We start from the raw sequence: 19,962 nt of genomic DNA on the forward strand, positions 1-19,962 counted from the left end.
TAATAAGCTTAGTGGTTGTTGTTGTTGTAATACTAATTTTAATGTAATATTATTTTTTAATATAATGTGATATTATTAATATATGAAAGTACTATAACTATTAATACTATTACATAATATTCATTATATTATTATTGTTTACTTTTAAATATATTACTCCTATATACCATTTTATAATTATCAATATATTATCTATTATTTATGAAAATACGAACAATATTAACTACTTTCACATTATAATATTTTTTACTATATTGTATATTCAATACGCATATTGACCCAATTTACCTGATTGATCACTTTACGCAGGTCAACTTTAAAAGATAGCACTACACACTAATATCACATATGTGTCCACAATTTAGATTTAATCCAACAATGAGCTCTCAAAACCTTAAGTCGTGACACTACTGTCAGAAAAATAATAGCATTCGACACCTCAATCTTGATGTTTTAGTCAATAATATACACTTATGTAAATCTTTCCTTTTCTCCCGAGAATCTCTCTTGCATGTGTATGCATGCAGAGTTATGAAAATCAAAATATAAATCTTAATAGTGGTGTTCAATAAAACATTAATGATCTTCTAGGTGTGATGGGGTAAAAATCCTCCACATCCTTAGTTATGAGAACCTCTACAAGTTATCAATCATATCTTTGCACTCGGCATATCCCATTGAATGATATTCATTATATTAATTACATAAAAATTTCTTTTAATTATAAGGCGCAATGAATGAGCCAATGATATTAATCTACACTACTAATTGTAGAGCGCAATGAATGAGCCAATGATATTAATCTACACTACTAATTGTAGAAGTTCTTCACAATCAAAAATGTAAAGAATCTTTGCCTAGTGCGAATGAGATACCATCTTAGTTCTTCAATAGAAAGACTTTTAAAATCAAAAACTTGATTTCCTTTATTGTTGATCGTAGTAACCTTTGTAGTCCAAAGAATTTCCACTTTCTTGAGTACTAGGCTTATGTTCTTGTTGAAATTTTACTATCTTACTTTGGCAATATAAAATGCTAAATTACCAAAATTTGCATAAGAAATGACATCCTTTTACAAGGAAGGATTAAAAAGTGTTGTTAGCGACAACAAGGTACAATATGTTGTAAATTGTGACAATAATGCCTAATCTCAACTGATTGCATCGCTAGTTTGAGTACAAACGTGAAAGGATTTTTGTCCATATATCCCTAAGACCTTTCAAATTTACAAAATTGAACCATAAAATTCTGACGTTTGAAAAAACTCGTCTCTTCCTTATCTCCCCCTCCCTCTGCTCATCCCATTGCTATGCACTAGTAAAAAAGAGGCTCAGTCCTAATAGGTGGATAGAACCGTTGGGTCAAGTTTCACCAGCCCCAACGGTTCTAACCATTGGGGCAAGGCCGTTTCACCTAAAACATTGGAGGGACATTTCCCCCCATTTATTTTAGCAAAAAAATAAAAAAAACAAAAGATATTGCCCCACGCTCTCTCTCTCTCTCTCTCATATCAAAAAACCTCAAACCCCGCACGCTTCTCTTTCTCCCCCCAATTTGAAACTCTTCGCTGCAGTCTGAGGTCACCGCCGCCATCGGGGCTTGTCGATCCTGCAGTTTGCCGCCGATCCCCCTCAAAAAACCTAATTCTTCCTCCCTCAAATTGGACCTCGCTGCCTCTCCTGCTCCTCATTTTCACTGGACATCTGACTTGTAAGTCCTCTACCTCAAAACCCTAACCCTAATTGGTGTATTTTCAGAAATTAGATATGGTTATCCCAAAGATTACTCTAGCTTAATTTGGTTATAAACATCTGAAAAATTATTACTCTTCTTCATTTTTCATTTCTGACGCTTGTTCCTCTTTTTGCTTGGGCCTACTTTTAATTTTTTAGATTAGATAAATAAACTACGGCTCAATCATCAATTTTGTTACCTAGAATTATTTTTCATATTGTATCAATGGGCATGATTGACACTGTGCGTTGTGTTGTTTAATTGATGGGGAAACCTAGAAGAAGCTCGAATTGGGAGAGATACCCCCCATCACTTTACATCTGAAATCCTTAAGCAATCAAACCTCTATCTACCTCAGCTATAGTTGTTCCATTTCCATTTCCACCTGTAGAAAAAATACCCCCATCACTTTCCAGCAATTGGTAAGCTCCTGATTACGTTTCCTAACCTAAAAAAGCAGAAATGGTAGTTGGTCTTCCAAATCATCAGTGAGTGTTTGTGTGTGATTAAAAATTCTCTTGTTTCCCTTTTACTCTTAAACAAATGCTCAATGTTATCTCATCTCCTTACACACTTACTACATACACATCTACTACTTTACAGGTTGATTATCATACCGCTCATCAACCTTTTATTGTTCCGGCTACTCCACCGGCTTTTGCTCAGACTTTTTCGGATGCTCAGGGTTCTATTTCTGCTGCTCAGCATTCTCCTCAGGATATTTCAACACAAAATCCTCTTGCAAGTCGACTGGGGGGCTTGTTAAGGGGCTTAATGCAGGAGGGCTACAATGAGGAGGATATCTGCAAGGATTTTGTCGATTTTCTTCGATTCAGTCAGTGATGATTTACACTTTTTAGACATTTGAGACATTGTATGTTTTCGATACTCTTTATGTTTGTGATTTAGTTGTTTAAAAATTACTATTCGCATTTCATTTTAGTAAACCTTTTGTTTTGGCTTATAATTGTGTATGTTGTTAGAGATCTTGAATCCATTTTATGACATATTTATGTTTTTAGTTGTATAATTGCGTGGGAATATTGTTGTGAACATGTTAATTATTATTATTTTGGGTATAAACATTTTTATGCACTACAAAGGAAAACTTTACATGTTTTTATTCTTTTTGGGGTGGTGATAAATTAGCCCTAACGGTTCTAACCGTTCGGGCTAAAAACATGTACGACCTGTGCATGTTTTAGCACCAACGGTTCCAACCATTGGTACTGATATTTGCACCAATAGTTTGAACCATTGTTGTAGAGTTGAGCACCAATGGTTCAAACTGTTGGTGCTACTATTTACACCAATAGTTTGAACCGTTGGTGCAGATTTTTTTATATTTTAAAAACTAGAATTAGAAATTATCTATACCAACGAATATAATCGTTGGTGTTGATAAAACAACTGTTGGAGCTAACTTTGGCCCAACGCAGTTTGCCCTAACGAGTGTTTTTTTACCCTAATGGTTTTGGTCGTTGGGGTCACTGTCTGCCCTAATGATTAGAATCATTAGGGCAGACATGTTTTCTAGTAGTGATGCCCACTTCCTCTCCACCTTTCGATCGTTAAAAACCCAACCTCCCTCTATTCCTCTTTCAACCCAACATTAAACACTCTACTTGAAGTGGAAGAGGGAGAAGAGAAGGGAGAGAAGAGGATAGGGAATGAAAAGGGAGAAAGGAGAAAGAGGCTGAAGAATGAGAGTGGGTGTTTTTTTTTTTTTTTTTTGGGGGGGGGGGAGGGGGGTTGGGATAGGATAAAATAGAATTCTAAAGTTGCAAGCACACAACCATCAAGTTATAGTAAAAAAATTATTGAATCCTATGAGGAAGGTGTTGTAGGAATTAATCAAAATTGATTCTTAAGATTGTGTGTATGACAATTTAGGAGTGATAAAAGAATGTAACTGTGTGGAGATATATAATATATTAATATATTATATAAAATATAATATATATATATATATATATTATATATATATATATAATATATATATAATATATATATATAATATATATATATATTAATAATATATATATATATATATATATATATATATATATATATATATTATATTATAATATTATATATATATAATTAGAAACAAGTCATCTTGAAATTTTTTCTACGCTAAATTAAGCAATAAAAGAATTCATTCCTTTAATTAAAAATCTAAATCAAAAATTTATTAAGGTATACTATTTTGATAATTATTTCTTAAGAAATTTATGTAGAGTTATCATAAAAGGTGAATTTGAGTATAATACTAACTAAGAATTAGAAAATTTAAAATTTATCAAATAGATCAATTATTAATTAACTTTATTAATTTAGCAAGTGATAATATTTTTATGTTTTTTTAAAAGGAAGAAAAAAATAAAGGAAAAAATTAAAATAAAGAGGAAAAATTGACTAATCCCCTCCTCCACATCTAAATTTTGCATTGTTCTCAATGCAAACCCTATAATACACAAAATAAAGCAGATAAGAAATAAAGAACTTACATTTATTCAATCGATCTAGAGCAACAATGAAATGCTAAAAAGCTACAAATACTTTTGGTATGTGGAGGATGAAGCTAAAAAAAATTTCTTTGTCTTTTTTTTTTCATTTTTTACATCTCTTTTTTTATATCTTTGTTTTCTTTTTCTTTTTCTTTTGGTTTTTTTAAAAGAATAAGAAACTCTCAAATGAGAGAATAATAATTTATTATTATTATTTGTATTATTATGAGATAAAAAGTGAAGATGTAGAATGATAAATTAAACATAAAAACTCATATTCTACATTAAATCCCACTTTATTGCTGAATATTTTTTCTCGGGTTTTGAAAAAATCTAGAATGATAAACCCAAAAATGTGCTTAAACTCTGTATAATCTAAAGGTTTTAATAATTTCTGCAGCAATTGAAGGTAGGTATCAATAATATTATGCATTTTAAAAGCCTTAGGTTCCTTGTTAATGAAAATTTGTCTGAATACAATCAATTATTCTTTAAAATTTTTCTCAAACCTAAGATTCTTGGTTGAGATATAGAAGTTTGGTTGTTGTTTATTTTCTAGGAGCCTAAGTTCATCAGCGAACAATTCTTCAAAAATACGATTAGAGAAATATGTATCAAACATAGTTCCTTTTTTTTTGAAGGACCTGATATGTTCCCATTTCTTCTAATATCTTCAGCTCCACAATAAAGATTTCCTCAAAACTTAGATCTGACTCACTCTCTTCTTCAATCTCTTTAATTTAATTTTTCTGGATATAATTTATTTCTAGAGGTTGATTAGTTGGTTAGTTCACTGGATTAAAAATATTAAGATCAGCAGTCATATTCCCAAAGGACAGCTTCATTTGACCAGTTTTATAGCTGATTAGAGCATTAGAAGTGGCTAAGAGCGGTCTTGCTAAAATGACTGGTATCTGACGTTTGGGATTAGAAACAGACTGCGTTTTTAAGACTATGAAATCAACTAAAAAAATAAAATCCCTAACCATAATCAGAACATCATCTATCTCACCTATGGGGAACTTGACAGATCTATCAGCTAACTGTAAAGTGTATTTGGTTGATTTGAGTTCTCCTATACCTAGTTGCTAGTGGACTGAAAAAGAAAGAAAATTAACACTGACCCCTAAGTCTAAAGTGCCTTATCAATGAATGTATTTTCAATAACACACGAGATGGTTGGACAACATAGATCCTTATATTTCAAATGTATGGGCTTTGAGAGCATATCACTATATTGGCAGCAAGAAAGACTTTCTTCAAAATATTTATTGTTCTCTTCTTAGTGCATAATTTTTTTTCAAAAAATTTGTACAATTACATCCAAGAGAGGAATGTTGATCTTAACCTGCTTGAATGTTTTTAGGATTTTCTCTTCCCGTGGGGGAGTTTTTCCTAGGCCTGAGTCCATCTGAGAAGGGAGCAAGTGGTTTGAATCTATCAAAATTAAGCTCAGGTTCGGGTTCAAGCTCTTGGTCATCAGACAAGGGTGACTGATGAATAGAGTTATCTGAAGATGAGAGAATTTGTTCAAGTTCAAGAGTTTCATTTGGAGCATGCTAACTTGATTATCGACATGTTTCCCTGACCACACTGAACGGATTGCATTCACTTGAGTTTGCATAGGTTGAACTTGATTTTGTATCCTTAGGGTTGGGCACGAGTTGAATCAAAATTTTTTCTCTCTCTCACTCATAGCATTAGCTAGTTGACCAAGTAGGTTTCTAACCTAGTTATGACTTAGGTGTTGAAGTTGAGCATTTGTCTGGTTGATTGCAGAAAGAAAATCGAAGTGCTGAATATATTTGAGTCAATAAGTTAGTGGTCTGTGTAGTGGCTTTAATCATGTTCTCCAAGCCCTTTTCTAAAAATAAAGATGTTTATAATGATCAAAACTTAAAAGAATATGATTTACATATTGATGATGAGAAGACTGATTTGGATATGACAGATTTAGTTATTAAAAGTTATTTTGGGAACTGAAATGAACTGTGTTACCCTTAGGAATTTACTAGGTTGAAGTGAGATTGAAGTTTTGATGTCTGGAGTAGCTTCCCCAATTTCATGAAAAATTTGGGTTATTTCTCTAACCCGGATTGTAGGTTAGAGAAAATAGGTCATTCACGGGATGCTGGAAGGCAGCGGTTACATAGCTTAGTGGTTGATTGTTTCCTAGAGGGGACATTCTTCTGAAACATGAGTTGGAGAAAAAATGTTGTTACAACTTGAGGTAGAAATTTGATTGATTTGAGCTGAAGATTATTCTTTAATTTCTAGGGCTTCTAACCTGTGAAAAATTTTAGTCATCTTTGCTTCGGAGGTAATGTTTAACTCTAAGGAAAGACCATTAGATTTGGGTTGGGGAATTGATAAAATTCTGTCATCATAGTATTCCCACTATATGGTTTTCTCGGATAAACTCTCTAAAACTTTTTAAGCTTCATCGATATTTTTCTTCATGAAATCCGCTTGACATGTTGATTCTAAGAATGCTTTTGAAAAGTAATCAAATCCTTCATAAATGATTTGGCATAATCGCCACTTTTCTAGATCATAGTGAGGATATTGGATAAGAAGATCCTTAAACCTATCAAAATACTTTCAGAATGGCTCTTCCGGGACTATCTTAAAGTTCTCAATGTTGTTTCTTAGCTTAACTATTTTGTTGATAGGGAAAATTTTCTTCAGAAAAATGATGATAAATTCATCCCAAGTTGAGATAGAATTTATGGATAAGTTATAGCGTAATTTTTTGGCTTTGTCCTTAAGAGCAAAAGGAATAAATCTAAGTTTAATCGTATCCTCAGATAATTCTTTAATCTTAATCATAAGACAAACTTCCTCAAACTCGAAGATAAATTGTAAACGTCTTCTGTTTCATTTCCTAAGAATTTTGGAAGCATGTTTATGTAATGCAGTCTAAGCTCAAAATTAGTTCCATTGACCTCGGGAAGCTTAATGTAAGATGGGATTGCATTTCTAGTTGGGTAACACATATCTTGAAGAACGGGTGGATTAACCATTTTGTTGGTCTCAAAAGGTAATTCCACATGAATTAAACGACTGGTATCATCCCTGACCCAAATTTACATACACCAAAGCAAATTCTTTTTTTTTTAATTTTAAAAATAAATTCTAAAAAAAAAGTTAGTTTTTAAAAGAAAAAGCGAAAAGTTCTACAAGAAAATGAGAAGAATGAAAAAGGATAAAGTAAAAACTTAAACTAAAACAAATCAAGAGCAATCACTTGTATCAATCACTTCTAAAATATAGAGTTAAGCCCAAACTCAACTAGACCAGCTCCTAATCAGAAACTACTTTAGTAAAAAGATTGAAGTTCACTTAGTTAGTTAGCTAGGTAAGGATAGTACTAGAGGGAGATCAAAGATCAATTAAGTACCTAGTTCCTTACGGAGAATTTTACGCAACCCCTAAATCTTGCCTTAGACACCAACAGATTCAAGTAAACTTAAATTGGTTCACTTGAGGATTTCTTATTCCTTAATGAGCTCTAGTCCTTAGGGGCTAGCGTCTAATGAGTTTTAAAAAGCTTGGGTTTGTGTAGTAAGGAATTAGTGATTTGTAGGCTAAGGAAAGTGTGATGAGATCCCTCACCTTATCTTGATTAGAGGGTTTTTTTCCCTTAAGAATATTTTCAAATATGTGTCAAATCAAGATGCTCAAATTACTTGGGTGAATTCCTATTAACTATATGCAATGTAATTTTATGAATTAAAAGAAACTACAAAAGGATGCAAAAAGGGGTTAACAATCAAACAAATGTGAGATAGAGCTTTTGTTTGAATTTATTATCTTGTTAGTAGTTGTTCAAGTGGAGGGGGAATTTTATTAGGTTTGACATGATTTTTTTAAAGATCCTAATTGTCTCCAATGGTGAGAAACTAACTAATGGGGTGAAATTAAAAATTCTAGAAAGAAGCAACAAAAAAATAAACATTTAAATCTTCAATATTCAATCATTGATCTTCAATCTTCAAAGTGGTTCTTTCATAAGAAAGCACACAAGTTAAAGAATCAAAATAAATAAAATTCTACTTATAAGCACCCTTCCTGGTAACGGTGTCAAAAACTTGATAGGGTGATAAATAAAATCAAAAGTTGCAAGCTCACAACAATCAAGTTATAGTATAAAAGATTATTGAATCCCACAAGAAAGGTGTTGTAGGAATTAATCAAAATTGTCTCTTAAGTTATGTGTGTGACAATTTAGGAGTGATGAAAAAAATGTGGTTGTCCAGAGATAAAAAAAGTAGATGTGATAATATGTAAATAAAACAAAACTATCTTGAGAGGAGAAAGAAAGATGAAGAAAATAAAGGAAAATAAAATCAGAAAACAAATAAAGAAAATCAATAATAAAGAGGAAAATTAAGAAGGTAAAAGATAGAGGATTCAGTTAGAGATATGAGGAATCTAGAATTGAATCAACTAGCCAATTTTATTTATAGATTATGAACTATTCTCTTTTATCACATTCTACGTTAGGTTTATTAAGCATAGATTATCAAACCAATTAAGAAAAGTATAGCCTATCAAATTATCATCCAAGTAAAATTAATATACATAAAAAGAACAATAACTAGATAGTAATTCTAAGCATAACCTACCAAATCACTTAAGATAAGCCTAGATTATCAAAACTTTCTTCTTTTTATTATCCTAAGCATGATCATTTTAAACACAAAAGAATAATTTACAAATTATAAAAGTGATCAAGCTAGTTTCATGCAATTCTAGAATTTCTACAAGAATTAGTTCCACATCATAGAAAATAAAAACAAAAGAATAAAATCTATACTAGAGAGAATAAAATGAAGAAAAAAAATAAAATCTAATTCCCAAGAGGGTTCTAGCATCTTAGAGTAGAAGAAAAGGAAGAGAAAAATAAAAGCTAATTCTAAAGAGGGTTCTAGCCTCTTGGAGAATAAAAGAAAAAAAAAACTAATTTTCAAGAGGGTTCTAGCTTCTTGGAGAATAGAAGAAAAAAAATAAAAATAAAAACTAATTCCCAAGAGGGTTCTAGCCTCTTGGAGAATGATGCAAAAAATAAAATCTAAACTATACAAGAAATTAAATCTACACTGAAATACAAGAAAATAAATACATCAACATAAATCTACTTTACAAGCATCAAAATAAATCTAAAATAAGAGGGTTCTAGCTCCTTGAATATCTAAAATAAGAAAAAAATATTATAACAAAATAAAAGATAAAAGAGAAAATATACGTAACAAGAGTGTTCCAGCATCTTGAAAGCAAACCTTCATCTTGATCTTTATTTTCATCATCATAATTGAACAAAGAGAAGAAAAGAAAAACATGAAGATGTGAAAAAAAATTATTTTATTAAATACAACAAAGTTATAATTTTTGAAAGGCATTCTTAATTAAGAGTAACCCTCCACTCCAAATAGAGTTTTTACAAAATTTTTCATACTCCAAACCCTCAGCATCTACCCCTATTTATAACCTACAACAATGAATAAGAACCCTTGGATTTTACTTGACCTGATTTCTTCATGGATCCTTAAGCTTTCTTGGAGTTTAATTCTTTTAGACTTTTATTCATTAATCCTTCATTAACCTGTAAATTAGGATAAAACATATTTATTAGTGATATTTCTATTTAAATAAAATAGATAATGAGGGTATATAAATGTAATAAAAATATGATTATCAGGTGTGTGAGTGTATGGGGGAGATGAAGATCCGAAGGCTGATAAAATAGGGAGAGGGGGGGAGGGGAAGTAGGGGAGAAGGAAGAGGGAGAGGGAGGGAAGGTTAAGGACCGGGAGGAGCGTAGATGATGGAAAAAGGAAAAATATAACTTTTTAATTTTTTTTATTTTGCAAGGATCAGGCTTTGAGGGATAAAATTTGAAAACATGGAAGATTTCAGAGGATATATGCAAAACTTCCTCCATTTTGGCGCTCAAATCTTGTTATTTTTATTATCACAACTTACACTATTTTATATCTTATTGTCCAACGGCGGATCTAGGTTATCTAGAAAATGATGTCACTATATAATTAATAATTAAAATTGTTTACAATTATCACCATTGACTTTTTATATTTGTAAAAAAGGACATAATCACATCATTGTCACTGGTAACAGTTTCTCGGGTTATGAAGTTGAATTGAAAGATGAGTTTGTTAGTGGATAAAATTTAGACAAAAAAACACCTTGAGTTTGGGCATTTCTAGGATAACCCCATTAATATTTATACTATCGTAAAACCCTCTTTAAAATTTGGAGCATTCAGAAGGTCGCCTTGAACTTTCAAAATCTTTCAAAAAAAACCCCTCAATAGTATTAATCGTAGATTTCTCATGGGTAGGTAAAACTATGTAAGGAGATATTTTAATTTGCTTGTGAAAACTATGTTTCACACTTTTTGGTTTTTTTAATTTATAAACATTGAAAGTTGAAGGGGGTTGTTGATATTAGGTTTAGTCCCATATTGGTTATGAGAACTTCACACTCACCCTCTTCTACTTATATATTATATTATAATAATATATATATATATATATATTATATAATATATATATATATATATATATAATATATATATATATTATTGTACACATTCAATACAAAACTAAGAAAAAGTTTACCAAGACTCTCTCTCTCTCTTTATCATTGTATCAAAGCGAGGTTAATTTTTACCAAATCTTGACCTCGCCGCATTGTGGCCTCTTCATTGTCACCTTCCATACTTGCTGGCATTGCAGCCTCCGTGATAGTCGTCTCTCGGCCTCACACAAACCGCATCGTTGTTTCACATTATAGTAACGGCATCGCTGTTTCAAGACGTCTCTCGGCTTCATTTTTTAGCCGTCTCTCTGCTTCTTTTTTTAGCCGTCTCTTGACTTCTGTTTTAGCCGTCTCTTGGCTATATTTTTAGTCGTCTCTCGTCTTTCTTAAAAGAATAGCATATACTGTTTCCACAGTCAGTAATAGTATCGTCATTGTCAATCCATCTCGACGTCTAACATCTCAAATTGAACATTGATCCGTCGTGGGTGGGCCTTCTTGTATTGTCACTTAGTTGTGGGTCTTCCACCTTTTGTGTTAGCACTTAAGTAGACGGCTTCCCTACGACAACATTGCTGTTAATATGACTCATTCATAAAAATCCCTAAACCAGACCCCAGCCCTTCAATTGATCAATAGTGATTATGGCGGGGCTGTCTCCAGCCATTGTCATAAATGCCTTATCGTGGTGTTTGGGTCTTGCTATCGATCATATCGTACTGAGTTAGGAACCAGTTCCACCGTCATCCAGCTCTGTTACAATCTGTCAAGTGTGATATATGATGTTCAAACGCAGATTGCTCTCTAATGTCAACAGGAGAGTTCGAACTGACATTGCAGGAATTTTGTTATAAACCCCTGAATTTAAATATATATATATATTATATATATTATATATATATATAATATATAATATATATATATAATATATATATATAATATATAATATATATATATATGATAATATATATATATTATATATAAGTATAGATGAGAAAACATGCACGAAAATATACACAAACCTGTTTCTGGACTGTTAGTAGTCGACTACTACTCAGAATAGTTGACTAATCAGGCCATTAGTCGACTACTATGAGGAGTAGTCGACAAACGGGGTTGTTTCTAGTTTTCTTGTGGGTTTCGGGTCGGATTTGATTTATTTTGAACCCAGTTGTATATATGCGTATATATACTCATTTCAAAGCTCTTTTTACCCTCTTTCACATGAAATCATCACTAGACACCTTCCTTCTTAAACCCTAACCCTAGAGTGTTGAGTTTTGGGAGAGATCTAGAGGTGTTTGTCGAGAGGAAGGTGAGGCTTTGTAGTTTTTGGTGAGGAGAAGGTTTTACAAACGTGTTCAAGTGTTGCAGCACGTAGTTGAGGCAAGATTATCTTCATCCAAACCCATCCCTATAGTTAAATAACTAGTTTAGATGTTAAATATTGTTGATTATATGTATGATCTTAAACCTGGAATATAAAAAGGTTAGATTTTTTATGTCAAATCGTAAACCCATGCTAGATCTGCACTTGTTATGCTTGTTGTTGTATATAGTCCGAAATTAAGATCTTTTGGATGCTTTAAAATATTTTTTTATAATATATGTTAATTAAAGTTGTTAACCCTAGGTTTGTGACATCTAGGACTTGTAATCAGATTTAAAACGAATTTGTTCATGTTCATGTGTAGTTTTCATTTTCCGTTATAACTATCATGTTGTATCCTATATATAATTTATGGAAGAAAATGATGTACCTAGATGCTAAACCCTATTATATTAAGTTAACTTTTATGCTCCATGTTTCAAGTTAATATCTGTTCTTTCTATGCATGTACATCATGTTAAATTTCTGTTTAATACTTCATAAGTGCATGTTAATCAGTTAGTTTCCTATTTTGTGCATATCATAATTCATGTTAATAGAGTGTAGTCGACTACTAAGCTTAGTAGTCGACTACTCTGTGTTAAATTTAATATACAGAAACTGAGTTTTGGCAGAGTAGTTTACTATCGACCCTAATAGTTGACTACTAACACAGAGTACGTTTTCATAGAGTCTGGATGGACTCAGAGTAGTTGACTACTAAGTCTAGTAGTCGACTACTAAGGCTATTGCCAGAGTTTTGTTTTGTACTGTTTGAGGTGTGGTTGCGTGGTTCGAGCCGCACTTCCTTACACGTAAATTCACGAATACACAAGTATAGTATCAGTGAACACACAAGAATCCCTAAGGGAATTAAGATAAGTGTTGGATCATATACAGTTAAGTTAGAGATTGTTCATACACTCATTGGATATCGTTGATGAGCACAACTTAGTACTATATAGGATAGTGTGTCGATATACCAGATATACACAGTTTATACATGAGATGGATATTGTTGATGAGCTTAGTTCAGTACTACATGAGGTAGTGCGTCAATATTCCACATGTACATGCCATTACGTCGGGTTTGGATGCTTTGTATAGCAGTTCGTCCGCGTGAGTGTGCGATGAAGCTTGTGAGCCGTATAATTATGAGGCTTGTGAGATCATCTATTTGGATACCTATATGGTAGGTCGTTCTGCACTCAGACTACGTGCTAAGACCACGATGAGACTAATGATCCGTGTATACTATTTAGGATACTTATAGGATAGTCCGTTGCTCTGAGATTATTGATTGATAGCTTAAGCCATTGGGCGGATGTTAGTTATGAATACAACACATTTTTGAGCTATAGAATCGAGATGCTGGTCTCTTGAAAGTATACGTGATTATATATTGGTATTTATTCTATCTTCCCAGTGTCAATGGAAAATATTATAAATACGATGTATTGATATTTTTATTTCCTTTATTACTTTCTTTATGTCTTAGTTGGGATCAATAATTAGCGATTCACAATTTAAGACATATGGTATATACATGAGGGTTTCCTTATTTGCATTATTTCGCTCGACGTACCAGTCTCGTATTGTGGGTTTCTAATTGTTGATTTCATATAGGTTGTTTATTCTTAGTTCGGTATTAATGTTTAGATATCCAAAATTTGAGACAATGGTATATACATGAGGGTTTCTTTATTTGGATTATTTCGCTTGACGTACTATGTTTCGTATTGTAGGTCTCTAAATATTAATTCTACTTAGATATAGGAAAATTAATTTAGGTAGACCATGCTTACTAGATAGAGCCTCCACTCTATCTAGTAGCCCTTCTCCTGAAGGTGAATGAAGGTGATCTTACTATAGCACTCTGACGCTCTTTATGTGGTTCTTTTTATTGTTTTCTCTTCTTTTAGGAAATACAGAGGTTCAGAGAGCCGCAGAATGACGGATTTCTTACATAGTCGTCGTCATATGAGTTATTTGTAGAAGATCTACAGTAGATTTTTATGATTTCATTCAGACTTTAGAGCTTTATTTCATATCGTAAAGGCAGTGTGCCGTAGTACGATTTTTAGTTGATTCATGTTGAGATATTTTTATTCTTTTAGATATTAGATGTATTACAGTTAAGACATGATTTTATTTATAATATATCTCTTTCTATATCATGTCTATTATATTTATTTCTTTATTCTACCTGTTTTCTACCTACACTTCATTTAATTCCACTAGAGGATATTATTGTGATTGGTGAAACGTGTTATTGCACAGTGTGGGTGCATGGTAGGTTTGACATCTCTGGGTTCACCTTAGACTATAGTCATGTGTGAAAACAGGGGCGCCACATTCTTATCATGGATAATCTCACTCGTTGTGTTAGCTTTGGTTTCACTATCAAGATTGGTTCGCTTCTCTCTGCTCGTGCCATGTGGAGTCGTCTCACTAAGCGCTTCACAGAGTGCTTTGGTGCATGGGAGGCATATCTTCTGTAATGCGTTGCTATACAACGTAAATGTAGTTCCTCTCTGTAGTCTTATTTTGGTCAAATGCAAGCCTATTGGACATAATTATGCTTCATGCTTTCTGGACGTGATTCTACATACGAAGACTGGCTAGTCTAGTATGAACAGCGCAAGATGCATCAACTATTTTAATCCCTTCCTGAATATTCAACTATGGCTGACTAACTACTTCATCAGCCTCACTTCCGATTTTGGCCTCAGTTATGGGAGCTCTCACTGCTTATAAGACATGACATTAGACCACACGACTCAATTTGACATCAAATGCTCCTGCCTCTTCACTCGAGACTATTCTATCTGTACCAGTTACTGCTCTTATTATGAAGCATACTTCTCAACAGGTTCGATCTAAGCTCTTATGCACATATTGCAAGAAGGAGGGATACCGCATTGAGAAATGTTTCAAGCTTCATCCTGAGTTATGTTCCCCAGGTACTGGTCGTGGTTGGCGACCCCCTCAGTCTTAACCCTCTTACGCACCAAGATTGCTGGCCAATGCTATACCATCTACCACTTCTGACACTACTATTCAATCTATTGAAAATCTTCTCTGACAACTTGATGCTCTTTAGCATACCATCTCTACATCACTATCTTGCTTTGTTGGCTCATCGACTGAACAAGGCTCTAGTATGAATGATCTCTAGATTTTTGACTCTGGCTATTCCTTTCATATGACTCGTAATACCTCACTCTTATCCTCTATCTTCACTTCATCTTCTCTTTCCACTATCTACACGGCTGTTGGACAACCATTGTTTATCACTCAGTATGGCTCTATCACCCCCACAAAATGACCCATCTGGTTGTCTAACACTTGGTCCTGTCTATGTGGCTCCTCAGTTATGCTTGAATTTAATTTCTATTAGTTCTTTGTGTATGATTGACCTACTTGTCTCATTTTCTTATGATACTTGTCTTGTATAGGATCCACAGTCAGCCAAGACTGTTGGGGCTGGTCATAGGAGGCACAAACTATATTTTCTAGAATATCTTCACCTTCCAGAGCCCATACGTCCATATTCTCTTATTGCTTCTATTTGTCCATCAAAATCTTTTATCTCACTTCCCACCAATTTGTAGCATAGACGACTTGGTCATATATCTAATAAAAGACTAGAGAGTCTTATCCAGTCCGGAGTACTTGGTTCTATGTCATCTAATTATTGTATCGAATCATATACTGGTTGTAAATTGGCTAAATTTACTGCTCTACCTTTTCCAACCAGTACATATGTCTCAACCTTCTTATTCGATTTAGTCCATCCTGATATTTGGGGGCCAACTCCTCTACCTTCTTCATCTGACTATTTATATTATGTTAGTTTTATTAATGATTTCTCTCATTATACATAGGTCTATTTACTTAAAAATCACTCTGAGGTAACCTACTGCATATCAAGCCTTCACTGCTATGATCTTCACTCAATGAAAAGCTCGTATTAAATTTTTTCGATCTGATTGTGCGAATATTTATCCTCTACCATGCGCTATTTCATGACCTTTCATGGGACTATTTTCAACAGTCCCCTACACTCATGAGAACAATGGTATTGCTGAATGCCAACATCGTCATATCCTCAATACCGCTTGATTCATGCTCATTTCTTACTCTGTTCCTTGTCATCTTTGGGTTGAGGCTATTATCACCACTATTCACATCATTAATATCACTCCATCTAGATCTCTTTCTGGTGTTACTCCTCATAATCGCGTATATACTCACACTCCTCGCTATGATCTGGCTCGCGTCTTTTGTTGTCGATGTTTTATTTTTCTACCATCTCACGAACATGATAAATTGTCTCCCAGAGCTATTCCCTATATTTATTTGGAATTAGTCCAGAACATTGAGATTATCGTTGTTATGATCCTGCATCTCGTCAGGTTCATATATCTAGACACGTTTAGTTCGAAGAGGATTCTCCATATTACTCTGGTTCTGATAACTATAATTTCCTCCACACTACTAACCGTTTTTCACCGCTAGCTGCACCACCCACTTCCTTAACTCTGTTCTTCTTTTGAGATCTTCTTAACATCACTACATCTCCATCTGTTAAATCTCCCTCACCCGAGCCTTCTCATACACCATCTGCTCCCGTAGCTCCCTCTCCCTCAGACACGGTGCCCACTACAGAACATACTACTGACCTCCGCGCACCTGCGCCAGCATCTCTCCCACCTAAGGTTCCTCTTGCTCTTCGTCGAGGCAAACGACCATATGTTATTCCTAAACGGTATGCTTTAGTTACTTCCTATTCAACAATCTTTCATAGTTTTCTTACTGTCATTCTTACTACCATTGAGCCAAAGTCCTTTCAAGAGGCAGTTCAATTTTCAGAGTGGCGACAGACTATGGCTGAGAAATTTTAGGCCTTTCAGCAAACACACACATAGATGTTGTTCATTGTCCTTCTGGCGTCTCCCCAATTGGTAGTAAATAGGTTTATAAGGTTAAGTATCATCTTGATGGCACCAATATTGAACGTCAGAAGGCTTGTTTAGTGGCTCGAGGTTTTACTCAGCAACATGGTATTGATTATGATGAGATTTTTGCTCCTGTTGCTCAGATGACCACCATTCATACTCTCCTTGCAGTTATTGCTGTTCATCGTTGGCCCGTATATCAGATGGATGTCAAGAATGCTTTTCTCTATGGCTTTTTATCTGAGACAATGTATATGCAACCGTCTCCAGGGTACAATATTCCTCCAGAACATGCATGTCTCCTTCGCCGTGCTGTTTATGGTCTCAAGCAGGCACTCCACGCTTGGTTTGAATGTTTTTGCGATGTCGTGTTCAAGGCGGGTTTTATGGAAAGTTATCAAGATGCTTCTCTGTTTGTTCATACTACATCACGCGACAGAGTTTTATTACTCCTTTATGTAGATGATATGATCATTACAAGTGATGATGTTACTGGTATACAATATACAAAATCTAAATTGCAACAACAGTTCCACATGAAGGATCTTGGATCTATTCGCTATTTTCTTAGTCTAGAAAGTTCTCAGGGCCTGTGGGGAGTACTACTGTCTCAACAGAAGTATCTCTCGGATATTGTAGCTCATGCTGAGCTAACTAACGGTGCAACTGTCGATACTCCACTTTAACAAAATGTCAAACTTTACTCTACTGATGGTGAGTCTCTATCAGATCCTACCTGATACCGACATCTTGTTAGTCAGTTGGTCTATTTGTGTATCTCTCGACTAGATATCTCTCATGCTGTTGGAATTTTTAGTCTATTTGCTGATGCCCGACGTTCTGTACACTATGCTGCCTTATTATAGATTCTTTGGTATCTCTAGGACACTATTACTCGCTCTCTTCTGTATCCTGCTACATCCGATTTTAGAGCTTCGTTCATATTCTGATACTAATTGGGATGGTGATCCAACTACCAGAAAGTCTATCACAAGTTGTATATTTCTTGGTGATTCCCTTATTTCTTGGCCGAGTAACAAACAATATGTTATTGCCCTTTCCATCACCGAGGTAGAGTATCGTTCAATGTCCACAACAGCTAAAAAGATTATTCATCTTCGTCGTCTTCTCAATGATTTTGGTATTTCTATTTCGACTCGTACTCCTCTCTACTGTGATAATAAGAGTGCTATCCAGATTGCCAATAATCCAGTATTTTATGAGAGGGCCAAACACATTAAGATCGACGCTCATTTTTTTCGTCAACAATTTATCAAGGACAAGACAATTCAACTTCCTTATGTCTCATCCGCCGATGAGCTTGCAGATTTCTTCACGAAGACGTTACCTGTTCATCGATTCCGGTTTCTTGTACGCAAACTCACTTTGTTTGATCCAACATGAGTTTGAGGGGAGCTGTTGATATTAGGTTTAATCCCACATTGGTTATGAGAGCACACCTCACCCTCCTCTACTTGTATATATATGTGTGTACACATTCAATACAAAAACTAAGGGAAATTTATCCCAAGACTCTCTCTCTCTTTTACAGGGGTTTTTTGAGAACCGCAAAATGCAAGGGTTTTTTTTGACATTTTAAAAGTTAAAGAGAGTTACTTAAGAAATTCCCAAATGCTAAGTGGTTCTTGATCCTCGACTGAAGTGGGGTCATGTGATCCACTTTGGTCAAGGTGGATCCGCCACTTTTGTTGTCAGCTGCACTATTTTTATAGCTTGTTGGTAGAAAGTATTACTTTTGTACCAATTTGATAATTTAGTACAACATAAAATGTAATTTACCGTACTTTACCAGACTGTAATCTAAACAGAGTTCAATGTTTGGCACGCCAAAGGAATTTTTATCCGCACGCTAGATGAAACTAACAGTTCAGTCGTTATCTATGAACCGACACGTTTCTTGTAAAATCATCAAACAACCATTTAAATGATAAAATCAGCTTATTTTATATATTCCCAAAGAGAGAGCCAAATAGATAAATCAAGGGACCAAGTTAATATGGCTCTTAGTCCCAATACATTTCAGTATCAATCTTATACACCCAATCTAATGAGGCACTGGGAGAGCCTGAGGAAGAATCTCATGACCAGATACTGGAATAATATGAAACTTGCAATCCATCGAAAAAACCTGGTTGGTTTCTTCTTCATGATCAATGGACCTCAGCTTTTGTATTAGCTTAAGTAGTACTTTTTCTTGATCTTCAGCGTTGCTCCATTCATGTACTTCAGCTCTCAATGCCTTTGTATCGGCACAAATGAGATCATATAAGGGAAAGTTCTTTCTCGGCATCACATAGTCTTCTTCACTAAGCTTAAGACATGGGCAGTAGTCTCCTTTTCCATCGCCAAGGTATATGAATTTCTTCTTTCCTTTGGATAAGTAGGATGCTCGGATTTTCTCCATGATTATACCCTGTACGTATATTATGACAAGAAAAGGAAGTACATAAGTAAAGCTTTAATTTTTATGTACGCATGTATAAGCTCAACATCTACATTCAAATTTGCGGGAATAGTTTGATATTTTAAAGCGTCCCCCTACCCCTTAGATCAAGTGTGGCTTGGTCTGCCAAGATGAAATATAGACATACATGATGGAAGAAAAAAGTTAAATGGATACATGTTTAAATTTGTTTGGCCTCATGACTCAACAAAAGTTATTCCTTTTGAGTGAATTTCGGTTCACGTATACTAGTATTATCTATCTCCTAGTATGAGGTGTCGTGTTCAGGGCTCCACATCTTGCGGATAGGTCTGGTGTGGTATTGCTGTTTTAAATTACTAATAATTCAAAATTTTCATTAGT

At 34.1% G+C, this 19,962-nt stretch overlaps 1 protein-coding gene across 1 annotated transcript in view; it reads right to left on the reverse strand.

The window, feature by feature from the left end:
• LOC109842918 (inorganic pyrophosphatase 1-like) overlaps positions 19,076-19,962 on the reverse strand; it is a 3,532-nt gene continuing 2,645 nt past the window's right edge. The window contains exon 4 of the mRNA XM_020411838.1: positions 19,076-19,569. Coding sequence (XP_020267427.1) covers positions 19,201-19,569 — 369 coding nt within the window. The 3' untranslated portion in view covers positions 19,076-19,200. The remainder of the gene's footprint in view (positions 19,570-19,962) is intronic.

The sequence above is a fragment of the Asparagus officinalis genome, chromosome 1 (genome assembly GCF_001876935.1).
Source record: "Asparagus officinalis chromosome 1, Aspof.V1, whole genome shotgun sequence".
Taxonomy (NCBI): domain Eukaryota; kingdom Viridiplantae; phylum Streptophyta; class Magnoliopsida; order Asparagales; family Asparagaceae; genus Asparagus; species Asparagus officinalis.